This window comes from Anser brachyrhynchus (genome assembly GCF_964034855.1).
Source record: "Anser brachyrhynchus genome assembly, chromosome: 21".
NCBI lineage: Eukaryota > Metazoa > Chordata > Aves > Anseriformes > Anatidae > Anser > Anser brachyrhynchus.
The window spans coordinates 6542872-6555605 of NC_137714.1; the positions used below are offsets into that span (position 1 = coordinate 6542872).

Below are 12734 nucleotides of genomic sequence, written 5' to 3' on the forward strand. Positions count from 1 at the left end.
TCCAGTGCTGGCACCCTGAAGCTTTCTTCGCTTTAAAGCACCTGTGCTTTAAATTCTGAGCGAGTTACAGCCTTCAACGCTGTGGTCCTGGCATGGAGCCACCACGGATGAAGAACCTTCCTCTTCCACCAGGCTTACAGATGCCACGGCTGGATGTTTGGGGGGGCAGATTGTAACTCAGCCATTGTCTGGACGTTTCCTTCCTTTCATTTTACCGTGGCATTAATATGTCCTGTGCTGTCCTTAAGCAAGGAGCTGCACCCAGCTCCCCACGCCTGCTCACAGTATCAGCTAACAAAGCAGTCCTTCAGTTCCAGCCCATTCCCAGCCTTGCCGGTGTCCAAGTGACACAGAGCTGAACGCCAGGCTCCAGAGCGTGTTCCACACCTACGGCAAGCAGGCTGTGCGTGCAAGCTGTTCGTAGCTGAAGCCCTGAGTTACCAGAGCTCCTCAGGACCCTGCCTCATTACAAATCCTTGTGCTATCCACAAAGAACAAGTCATCTGCACTGTGGGACTTTGTGAGCTCGCACTTTCCTTCGATGAAGGGGGCTCCGGCCTCACGTCTCTATATACTGGCTGCACATCCTTGATCTGAAATGAACCAAAAGGCACCTGTGCAAAGCTGCACGTGTCCTCTCATTACGTGGCACCTGTTCTGCAAGCCCATGGAAACCCAGTTTCCTAGAGCACAGGATGCGCCAGCGTTGATCACCCCTGAGCTCTAACAGGCTCACAGCTCATCCCATTCAACGCCGCTGCAAGAGACAACATCTCGCAGCCCTTTGCAGCTCTCTTGGCTACCCAACGTGCAGGGACAGGACCCTGGCAGACACTGCCTTCACGGATCCCACCTTTGTGCAGAGCCAAGTAAGCCAACCGCAGGAGACAGCTAGTCAGGGCCTGGGGTGAGAGGTTGCCATCAGCACACAAAGAGATAAGAGGAAGCGGTGACTTACCATGTGGTAGTTGATCATTTCCTGCAGACTGTCTCCGAATTTGTCGAGGCACTCCTGCAAAAGAAAGGTAACGAGAACTGGCAGTGAATAGGAGCAGCTGCCCTGCATCCCCAGGGGCTCAGTGGGCTGTGAGGGACTCGCATGAAGCCGCTGAAGAGCCACTCTGTCACTTGGCAAGGTGTTCCAATAAACATCTGGCATGGAAGCCACAGGCTCCCCGTCCCTTCCAGGTTAGTGCTCGAACCACCACGCCAGTTGTTTCTTCCGCAGGCTGGTTACCTCTGCTTCCTAAATAACCCCTGCTTACTGACCCAGATTGCGATTACTTTGCCAGCGCTGTGGCTTCTTAACAGTTCAGCTCTCCCTGCAGATGATGAATGTCACTCTGATCCTCAACACTGCACAGAGGGTCTCCGCTTTCCCCCAAATATAAAATCTCATGCTAAATGGCTATTTAAATAGTACAAAGGTCTTGGACATACAGTCCATGCACAGCACCCCGAAGCTCAATGCTCCCCGGCCCTCGCTGTGTCCCATCCTCCGTCCCGCAGGACGACTTACCGAAATCATTTCATCCTTCTTGCACTGCTGCGACAAGTCCCGGACTCCGCTGACAAAGTGCTTGTTTGTGGTGATGTAGGCCTTGCCTGCTTCAATCATCCCACTGCATAGCTTCACCAGCTGCACGAGGAGAGAGCAGAGAGGCAGATGACACAAACTGCAGCCAGGCTGGGCTTCGTGGTGCAAGACCTTCAGGGCAGGATGCTGCTTGGGTTACTGCTGTGGCTACACGAGCTACCCCGACTGCACGGGGCAGAAATGGGGATGCACACCTCACTTCTCAGGGTACGTCGTGCTGTCAGACAGCCCTGGAAGGGTCCGTGTCCTCAGGAACATGGTGTTAACAGCAGTAAGCAAGCCACGCGCTCCGGTTCCCATCGCCACCCGTGTTATGACCCCAGCGAAGCTCCCTGGAACAAAATGGGGCAGCTTCCTCATTTTGGAAGGGGTTTGCTGCAGCGCGGGCATACATCTCCAGGGAGCCCTGATTAACTTGCGATAATTTAACAGCTGCCGGGAACATTCCCAGACATCCTGGCCACAGCAAACTGCCTCCGCAGGCCTGGAACCGGCTGGAAAGGCTGCGGCATCGTGGCCTTTGGCGTATCATTCACCCAAAGCTCCTTGTAAAAGGTTAAGTGAAACAAGAGAAATCTATAAACCAAAGGCCCAGGAGACTTGCAACTTAAGGATGGCCACAGAGCATTTTTTTAAATCATCACGGTTCCAGGCTTTTTAACTAAGTGAAAAACTTTAGCTACTGACAACGACCAACACTTGGAACTGAAGCTTTCCATTCTCACAGTCCAGGAGCTTTTAGGGATGTTAATCTTAGTAGGGATCAATGGCTTTAGAAATCCCCCCCTGCCAGCCAGCCTCACCCCGGGCTGGCAGTGAGGAGCGCTCAAGTTTGCCTTGCTGGCAACGGGTGAACTGATGTGGGCTCGGTGCTCTTTTTGTGCAGCCACCAGGCTCTGGGGTGTGTGCTGAGTCACATTTTATACACGTGCATTGCAGAACAAGCCTGTTTGCCTCTCCCTGCAGTTCTGCAAGGATTTAACTGGATATATAAACACACACAAAGCCACACAGGGTACGGCTGCGTACACGCAGGGTGTGCAGACCTCGCTCCTTCACACTCGCAGGCTCCCCTGTCCACGCAGTTTGACAGAAGAGCTCTGGCAGCCAGCAGACTCGCACTATCCCATCCAAGCCCAGAGGAGGAGGGCGAATAGACACAGCTCCTGTCACATCTGGAGCCCAGATGGACACTAGGGGTTTGGACAGATCCTCTGGAAAGGAAATCCAGCTTATTCTGCAACGTGGCGGTTTCTACAATACCTCTGTGCAACCACTTGTGGCCAAGGCTGTGTTACTGGTAGCTGAAGGCCATTCAGCACAAGCACACGTTGCAATCGCATTTCCTAGCCCTCGAAAAACTCCTGGAACGTCAGAGAGCTTGGGCAGCGTTGGTAGGAAGCGCGTCTGTGACAGTGGCAGGAAAACCTGAAGTCACTCTAGCTGAGGGAAGAAAGCAGCCGTGTCTGGACGTTATTGGAAATCTCCCTTTCTGCCTGTGGCTGCAAAGTAGCGAAATCTCAAAAAAAAAAAAAGCACAGGAAGTTCAGAAAGCGCAGTAAAAAATCTTAAGAGCTGGATTTTTTATTTCTCCCTGCGCTGATCAGCATTCTATTCCCTTAGCCTCCCAAGGGGCGCAGTGACGGCTTTGCAGATGGGAGAAAACGAAGGAAATCTCTTTGAAACAGCACCCGGCCCAGATACTTGGTGTTCCCCTTGATGAGTCGGTTACGCTGCCCTTTACCTGCATTTTAAACAGGTGCTAAAAGGCCGATCATTTATAAACTACGTGCTAGAGGCCCAGCAGAAGGCAGAGAAGCGGGGTAGGTCCTCGCAGTTCGCTGCTCTCCCGGGGCACCACTGAGCAGCATCCCCGCCAAGCCCCACGAGGGCTGCCCCGGGCACGCACCCAGCGGGCGCGCAGGAGGGGACCTGGCCCGGCCAGGGCTGAGGGATTATCAGTGGGGATGACCGAACCTTGTCCAAAGTCACTCTCAGAGAAACGAATTTGAACTCCAGCGGCTTTTCAGATACAAACTCCAGCCTCGCTCGCCCTGCTCCCAGGCCTTCTGCCTGCTCGTCTCTGCAGCCGACAGGGGAACGATGCGAACGACCAGAAGGGCACGTCCTCCCGCTTTGCACGACCACGATACCACCGTAGCCGCTGTCAGGGGAAGACCAAAATCGCACCTGTCTGTTGCTTTAACGCAGCCCTCACCCGAAGGAGCTCAAATCAATCGGCAGCAAAGCACCGAGCAGCCCAGAGGGGAGAGCCCCGCGCAGCTCCTGTGCCCGCAGCCTGCTCTCCTCGCCCCAGGCTGGCCCCTGGCACCCCAAGTGCCCGACCTCGGGGGCGCTGACAGCAGTCGTGCTTCAATCAGAGCACGTTGTGCTTCCCCATGCTTCGTCCTTAGAGCCTCGGGCTTGTCACAGAGGAAAACAGACAGCCTAAATCCCTTTGCAGCCTTCACCAGTGAGACTAATTAGCTCGTGCCTATTTCTAGCAGCTGAAGTAGTAAATAGGTTTTATAGGACACGGGTTTGCCTAGGGCTTGTGACTTCGACAAAGCCCGTTTCTCTATCAGACACGGGATTTTTCTCCCTTGCTAGCTTTGGGAAATCTCACAGAGAAAAAGCCAACAGCTCTTCTGGATCCTCCTCTTCATTTCTCTGTTCTCATTGAGAAACAACTTGGCCGATGTCTCAGATGTCAGGACGAGCGGGGGTGGAGGAGCCACCAAAAAGCCTCCGACTCCGATCCACGCCACCTCAGCACTCCCTGCCCTGCTGTCCCCTCGTCCTCAAGGCCTTAGAAGCAAGGGACAGCCTTTGCCCAGGTCCCTGCAACGTCTGCAGGATCCACCCTCACTGCGTCCCTCGCCATGAATGCCAATCCCAGCAGCCAGAAGATGAACGCCGAGCACACCCCACCTTCAGAGAATCTGTAATTAACATTTCAGCGCAATGCCCTTTTGTTATCTGCAAGCCACAATTACAGATGCACAGTTACACGGCAACAAGCCAGCTCTGGGGCACGATGGGCTAGAAAAGGAGGCAGGGAAAGGAGGGTAATAACGCTCTCAAGGAGGGCGACGAGGCCAGGAAACCAGGATGGGATTTCAGAGGCCAGGATTAAGGTCTAATCACACCCTGCAAGGTGCAGCGATATTGTAATAAAACGAAGGGTTGGGCTTTACAGTAACAGCTCCCACTTCAAGACAAGGCCGTTTTTTTTTCTCTGTTAATAGCAGGGAAGGCCACCAAGCAGCATCAGGAGCCCAAGTCTGGACCTCCTGTCCCGACAGCTTTGGCTATCACGAAGGAGCCCTGACAGGTGCCAGTCAGTAGAGGGAGACATGGTCCTGTGCGCAAGCTCAGTGTACTTCACATCAGTTTCCCGGCAGCCTGTGTTGGGTTCCCTTTTCAGGGGCCGGTGGGGCCATATTCCCAAGCAGGAACCCATCAGCCCCACTTCAAACCAACGTGCTCCACCTTACCTTGTCAAGCTTCGCTTCTATCTCCACCACATCTGTTTCCACTTCATCGATGGTCGCCCTGCAACGAGAGCAGCAAAAAGAGATAATGAATCGGTTGCTTGTAACGACTGGGAGAGAAGCCAAGGCGTCCCAGAAAAGGAAAGATCCGAGGGCCTGAGGTATGAGTGTTGGTGGGTGACGGGAGGAGGGGTTCACACGTCCCACTTTGGTTTTTCCTGCCGCTCCACAAGCTCGGGACTTACTTCTGGGAAGCAGGATCCCACCTGGCGGAAAATGAATTCCTCGGGGCTGACCAAAGGGATGGAGACGATGCTATCTTCTGCCAGCGTCACGGGGCCGTTCGGGTGTGCTGCAATAGTCTTGTTCTGATCCTGCAGGCACTGTTAGTTGGCAGGCCCAAACTGCTTCCCTCCCTACCACCGAAACGGATTTTCTGGGCTGCGATTGTGCCTCAGGTGCAGCCACCCGGCGAGATTTGTCCCTTGAGCCTCAGGAGCCGCCACCCGAGCAGAAACCCCCCTCGGCCCTGCTGTCATTGAACACCCCAAGTCCCTCTCCCACACGTGGCTCTCTGGTCGCGTCTGGATAAATCTGCCCCGCGATTATCCGCTCGGTTTTCTTTCCGCGTCACTGGACAGATGTGACCGTAAGAGGCTGGTGGGATCCAGCCGCAGAGGTCACCGCGCCTCCCTCCCCGAGTGAAACGCCAACATGACTTCAGCCATTTCCAAAAACCATTCCCAGCCTGAGCCGTGCGGTACGGAACGAGTTTCTCTGAGGCCGGCATCCAGCGCTGCGAACCCCGGAGTGCTCCCTCGCAGAGCCGCTCGCTGCTGAGCCGCGCCGAGGCTTGGGCAGCTCTTGCTGTAACCGCACAGCCGGCAGCGCGGTGAGCCTCGCGCCGCCCCCGTGCACCAAGGACACACGAGGCAAATTCCACCACGAGCAGCTTCTGAAGCTTGCGGGCTCGGAATTTTAAACGGTGGTTCCCGAAATCTCACGCTCGGGCTTTGAAAAAATCCGGCGCCGAGCATTTGCCAGGTGAAAGAAGAGAGAGAGGAGGGAGGCGATTGAGGGCCACGTGAATTGACGCTGCTAGCGCAGCGGAAGGACAGGATGCTCACGCACCAAAGGGAACAGCAAAAGTCCCGAGGAGCCGCTGGAGTACACAGGAACCCCGTGCCTGGTGGTGCCTGCAGTCAGTAAGGGAGCGAGGAAGGCAGTGACTGTCCTAAGGGATGTGCTTCCAAGAGAAAGGAGAATAAATTTGAGAAGAAAGCCCCAAAGGTCACAAAGCTGGAGGAAAAAAAAAAGCCTAAGTGGAAACTCCAAGCTGAGGGAGGGTTCAGGCCAGCAGTACGGCACCTGCAGTCCCTTACCAAGCTTACAGCTAACCAGACCCGCACGGCACACTCCGTAACATCCATCCCAAGCATTCCTCAATAGAAAACGTTTCTAATACCTTCTGCAGGTGAGCGCAGTCCCCATCTGTCAGCTCCGAGGCAGCCAACGTTTCCTACAGTCCCGAGTAATCCGGGTGGGACCGAGGAGCGAGCCTGTCCCCGCGCAGGACTGGAGTGGGGGCAGAAGGCTGGGTGTTGTCAGCTCCTTCCCTAGCACCCATGAGATCTTCGGCATTTTCAGATAAAGGGCACGTGAGAGAGCGGCTCTTCTACCCGTGAGCACCCTCCAGGGCTTCATGTGGCTTGTGAGCAGCGAGCTGACCGGGACATCTCGCATCGCGCGCTGATGAGTGACAGCCAAGGCCCGCCGATGTCACACGGCCACGGGCACTGCGCTCCCTGCACGCCTCGCGTGGCACGCACGTGGTAACACACGAGGGCAGAGCCTCCCTTCTTTCCACAGGGGAGGCCAAAGCGGAGAGCGGGGAGGTGCGCTGCTCCGAAATTACCCGTGAGGTACCTCAGCGAGAACGCCGAAGCCCTGCCAAAGCTGCGCGAGGAAAGGACGTGGCTCCGCTCCCCGCATCCAGGAGCCCTGGGTTCATCTCGCCGAGTGATGCTCGCTACGTCGCAGCCCGAGCCAAGCACCAAATCCAGCGGAAGCACACGAGGTTATTAATCCCCGCCGCGTATTACAGAGGACAGCTTGGGATCTGCTTTCATTCAAAACTACCGGATGCAAGAAATGCAGCTGCTGCCTACGATCGGCTCCTCTGCTTCCTGCTGTGCCGTGAGACGTACTTACAAAGCCCGCTACCTGCTGAGCACTTCACGGAGCATTTGTTACACCTTCCCCAGCCCCAGCCACGGGTCCCTGAAGCTGCACTGATACAGCGGGGCTGTCCGGGAGCTGACCCCTGGCCTTCTGCTGGACCCCTGAGGAGGCTGGCAAGAAAAAAGCGCAGAGCAGGTGAGACAGCGAGAAACTGCAGGTTGAAAACGGCCCTTTGCAGCCGCAGGGCTCGCGGGTGCGCTTGTGCAAAGGGAGGGAACTGCTTGCTGTGGCTTTACAAGTGTAATTTTCTGTGATAGCAGCAGAAACACCAAGTAAAGTGCAGCTGCTTCGTTTCCTCCACTTCATTTTTTTAAGCACGAGCTCTGTCTTGGGATGACACCGTAATGCCAGCCTTTGCCGTCTGCACACACCTCTCCGTTCCACCGGGGACGCTCAGGGAAGAAGTTAATGTGCTAAGCACACTATGGAAAGTCACGAATGCAGACCCACCTCCAGCCCACAGCATCGCCCCTGCTGTCTGCCCGACCAGTCCCGAAAGGGACTTTGCAAACTACCAGAAGGGTCAGACAATGGATCGATGCCATCAGAGCACGCTTCAGCTCCACAGAAATGTCATGGTCTGTTCCCCTCCTGGGTCGCAGCTCACCTGATCTGGCATCCCTCTCTTCCATTTCCCAGTCGTTCTGTACACACTTGGTCCCCAGGCCACTGGGCAGCAAGGGGCTGGCCCTCAAAAAAATAATTAAGAAGCTGATCTTAATGTAAAGCCCCTTTAACGGTTCAGAAAAGGGTATTTTAGTATGTGTATGCAGACTGAAAAAGTAAGCGGGGAAAAAAACCAAACCCTCTGCTTTTCCCCAGCACTTCTCCCGAGCTCCTCCCCGAGCAGCTCCCCGGGAGCAGCCTCCAGACCTCGGGCGGGGAGCTGACCGCCCACCCTCGCATCAGCTGGACCGAAAATGAAACCCTGGTGGCTCGTTACGGGAGCACAGCCCCCCTCGTGCCCTCCCCGCACCCAGGGCTCTGGCCACAATCGATCCGCTACCAGCTCTTTGAAAGCACGGCCAAAAAAGAAGCTCCCTTCTCTCTGACAATGCGGTGCCCGAGCTTTATTGCTACACATATGGTTGCCCTATAGGAACGGCAGCTTGGCTGTGCCAGGGGCAAAGCTTTAGAAAGAAATGGAATAATTAAAGAGCTCCTTTCAGGCTTTTTTTTTTTTTTTCAGCTATTTTTGTTCTCTGGGTTTGGAAGTCGTGTGCCTTCATGCATCACCCTCTTACTGCCAGATTCAATTTTTCCACTCGGTTTCTTCTTGCTTCTTATAGCTGGACATAATAACCAGCAAAAAAGAGAGGAAGAGAGAGAGAGAGACGGGTTTTCTGGGGTTGCTTTTCTTTCCAGGAAAGCAACAGCAGCCATTGTTCAATCTGCAGACATCAGCGAGAAGCTAATATAGCGAGGCAGCCTAGCAGCATGTTCCCTGCCAGAAGGTGGAGAGAGCATCTATAATTTACTCCCCATTTTTATCGTGCCCTAAGAAAAGGAGTTGATATATTTGGCCTCTGTGTGGAGGAGGAAGAAATTTTGGGTCTGGAATCCACTAAGGTATGAACGCAGTTGGCCGTGGCTGGGAGAGCATGAAACTCGAGCTTTGTGTTTGCTGTGCAGACTTGACATAAAAGGTCCCGAGTGGTTGATTTCAAGGACAGTGATCTCAGGGTCTGTTCAGCTCCAGGACTCTGACGGAGTTCCAGATGCATCACAGGAGGCAAGGGGGAACAGTTGGCCATCCTTCCAGCTACGTGGGGGGAACGAAGACCTTGGAGAGATGAATTGTGAGGCAGAGCTGTGGTTAGGCGTAGTGCGGCCACACATTCGCATTAGATAAGCTGTTACGTGCAAGACAAAGGGGTCTCAGTCCTCAACCAAGAGCCCAGTTCCTACCCTGCAGTGTCCTCTCTGGTACGCCTCGTCTCCTCGGCTGGGGACCTTTCTTTGTGAGAAACCAGGGAGCAAAATCTTCACAAGTAACAGGTCTGGCTCCCTTGCACACAAACTCACCGCAGTCCCTGCCCAGGACCACGTGCACTCACGCCAGACACCTTTGTTGTGATCTGTGCTATTCCAGCACGCTGCGAGCACGCTGGAGATGAGCTAAAGCAGTGGTGACAGAGCCCTCCTGGCAGGCCTGGCACGGTGCTCCGTGGAGGGACAAAGCTTGGGCAAAGACGTACTATCAGATCCTCGGCCACCTGATTTCCCATCCTTCGAGGTCACAACGTGCCTAAGTCCGCCCCTGGGCTTCTGGGGTTCCAAGTGTCCTCACCCTGCCCACAGACACGGTGCCAGAGCCCGCCGGTCACGCCTTCCTGGAGAAATAATAGGTTTCAGCACGACTGCTTTCCGACTTGAATTCACCCACTTCCACCAGCGTGTCAGAGGTAAAAGGCTCTTCAGTCACACAAGCAAGCCGAGAACCTGGACTAACTCCGCGGGGATGAGCAATGCCACCCCGGCACCCTCCCTTGCTGCCGAGCTCCACCGCTTTGTCCCAGGGAACGCGGGAGGGCGATGGAGAGGCAGGGTGGGTGGCTGAAACCCCGCGCTTCCACATCCACAGCACGCCTGGCTTCCCGCACAAGCAGAGGACCCCAGGCTCGGCAGCAGCCAGAGTGTTGTGTGCGCTCGGGGATGCTCAGATTTGGGCTCCCTCACTCACGCGGAGCCATGCGGCCAGGAAACCAAGTGACTCGAACAGAGGGAGCCGAATCCCTTCACCCACCCCCCCAAAAAAAGCAACGTCCCCATTACTGGGCAGCTAAAAGCTGTGCAGTCATCTCTTGGCCGTGTGCCCTTCATGCTTCCCGATGCCGCGCTCTTCCTGCTAATGCTTTTCCAGGCCCTGGGCTATTTCCGTCATGCGGGAAGAGAAAACCACCCGCGACCTCCTCTGCTAGCTGTTGAGCGCAAAGCGCAGCCCTTCCAGCTGCGGGGACGAGGCTCGAGTTTCCTTGCTCGGAGAAAGCAGCGATTCCCCGCCGTCCTGAGGGGTTTCCATTGGGAATTTTTCTTTGTGCTTTAGAGAAGCCGTTCAGAAGCGCGATTTGTAGGCGACAAAAATCTTCCCAGAAGCATTTGGACATCCCCTGGGGAAAGGGATGCAAAATAATAATAATAAGAGTAATAATAAACCTATATGGCTGGAGAACAGGGCCCATGGCAAGAAGCCATCTGCCTTTCCCCTCCTGTGGTCCTGCCAGCGCTCAGCAGACAGCCCAAGCACCAGGAGAATTACCTCCCGCATCCAAGAAGCGAGCTGGGATTTTTAAGCCGTGCTCGGATGCGGTTAGAACAGGGCTGGCAGGGGATGAGGGACAAAAGCCGGGGGGAAATGACATCTGGAGAGAGGGACGTTGGCTCCAACAGGTGAACCACAGGCCCCCTTGGAGTTAGGTTATCGTTACTCACCGTTTGCTTCTGACTCCGCTTACAAATAGGCTTATAGAGGGGATGGTTTGTGATGACGGGAGCAATCAGCAGGCCTGACGACTCTGTTCTTATTATTAGCTGCCACCTAAGCCAGCCCTTGGCTTCCCCATTGCTAAATTGATACACGTCTGCCTCGCGGTGACACTGCGAGCACCCAGTGACTCCCTCGTGTTTGGGAAGCTCGGGGGATCCTCGGGTGAGGCGCTGGCTGCAGCACCACGCAGGCACGCCGTGGATTAACAAAGCTCGGGATTAAATAAACCCGCGCTGCCAAGCGGTGGAGGCATGAAGGGATCAGCTCGCGTTTCTCGGCGAGGCCTGCCTGCGTTTTTGACACTTCTTTTTCTTCGTGGTGGAACAACAGTCACAGTTTCCTCGGCCACGGTTCTGCTGGGTTTTGTCAGCTCTGACACAACCACGCGTGTGCTAACGGAAGGCAAGGACAGCAGCAACCCAGCACCAAAGCCGGCATTAAAAGCAATAAAATGACTTAAAAGGGCTCCGTTACCTCTGGCAACTACATGAAGAAGAGATCCAAAAGAACACAAAATGTAATTGCGAATTATTAGCTGCTATAACAGCAACTGCTTCTACTTGCGGCTGTCAGAGCTCCTCACACAGTTGACTTAATTACAACCCTTCTCTTCCCTTGGGAAGGGCGTTTGGCTTTCCTCCCTTTGCTGGCAGGGAAACTGAGGCAGAAGAAAATAAGGACAAGATTTTTTTTTCAGCATGGAGGCTCAGGCAAACCCAGCGCAGGCAGTGACCAGATTGCCGGTGGTTACATTAAGCAGCGGGCTCCTTTGTCCCCGAGGCACGTTGAGTTGCAAAGGCTGGCTCACTCACCGTCTGTAGAAAGCTGAATTTTTATACCAACGCTAACTCAGGCCGATCGGTGACTCGTATACGCGATCCATCTCCCTGCTACACGGTGTCCCCCCTCCTTTACAAGCCCTCTGTGCTGCTCTGAGTAAAACCCTCCCTCAAAGCTGCATCCCTCGACCGCTTCTTCAGCATCAAAGCTCTCCTGCCCACGACGAGCCGCACACGAAGCAGCCGCCCTGTGCCCAAAGCAGCGCTCTCACACCCCGATCACGTCTGATCCGCATGCCGAGTGGGCCACGAGGGCTCGGTAATTCCTAGAAACCCACCTCGCCTGCGTGTGTGTGCACAACAAAAAGGACTCTCGAGACAGGGAAAATAGCTGATGTAGTTCTAAATCAGGCTGCTGCGGGCCCTACGCTGTGTGTCACCCGGTGATGCTCAACACAGGCTCTCCAGAGCTCGGGACAGGCAAGGGGAACTCCTCGATGCTCTTCCCGATGGCCCCAGCATCATTGGAGGCCCCTTGTCACTGCCTCCACGCCCCGATATCGCTATTCAGAGGCCGAGAAACGAATCCTTCCCTCCCTCACGGGAGCGTTTGGAGGATTAATTGCATCGCGGTGGCAAAATGCTCAGAGCCAGGAGCTGCAGGTGTGCAGAGCGGCTGTTGTTATTTATTAAATCTGACTGGGTTCTCCCTGAAATGCAGGGAAAGCGGTGTTTGCCTTGATGGGATTAGCTCTGCCCCTACCTAGACGAGGACAGCTGGCACAGCCACAAGCCCTTCTCCTTCGACTCCTTCTTCCAGGACCATCAGCAGCCTGGCAGGGTCACCAACAGCTGCCAAGCTTCCCTCCAGAGGAGCACTGACTTTCTTCTAGGGCTTTCTTCTAGAGCTGAGCGTGTGCCTCCAAGGAAAGGGGGCCTGCAGGAGAAGATGGGATTTTGAGTTCCACCTCCACATCCTTGTCTTCTTGCAAGCCTTAGTTCTGGAGGTTTCAACTGAGGTGAGGTAAAAGCCACGCACTTCTTACTGGTGGGCACTCCTTGGATTTATTTATTTTTTGCAAGAAGGGAAGTGCTGCATTTGTTGCACGGTGAAATGCTGCTGGGGGTGACCCTGC

At 54.9% G+C, this 12734-nt stretch overlaps 1 protein-coding gene across 4 annotated transcripts in view; it reads right to left on the reverse strand.

Moving 5' to 3' along the window:
• Positions 1-12734, reverse strand: part of ACAP3 (ArfGAP with coiled-coil, ankyrin repeat and PH domains 3) — an 80376-nt gene that overhangs the window by 39578 nt on the left and 28064 nt on the right. For all 4 annotated transcript variants that reach the window (XM_080563881.1, XM_080563879.1, XM_080563882.1 and 1 more), the window contains exons 2-4: positions 5095-5152; positions 1520-1639; positions 959-1012 (exon numbers count right to left, since the gene is read on the reverse strand). In XM_080563881.1, the coding sequence (XP_080420007.1) occupies positions 959-1012; positions 1520-1639; positions 5095-5152 (232 nt within the window). The remainder of the gene's footprint in view (positions 1-958; positions 1013-1519; positions 1640-5094; positions 5153-12734) is intronic.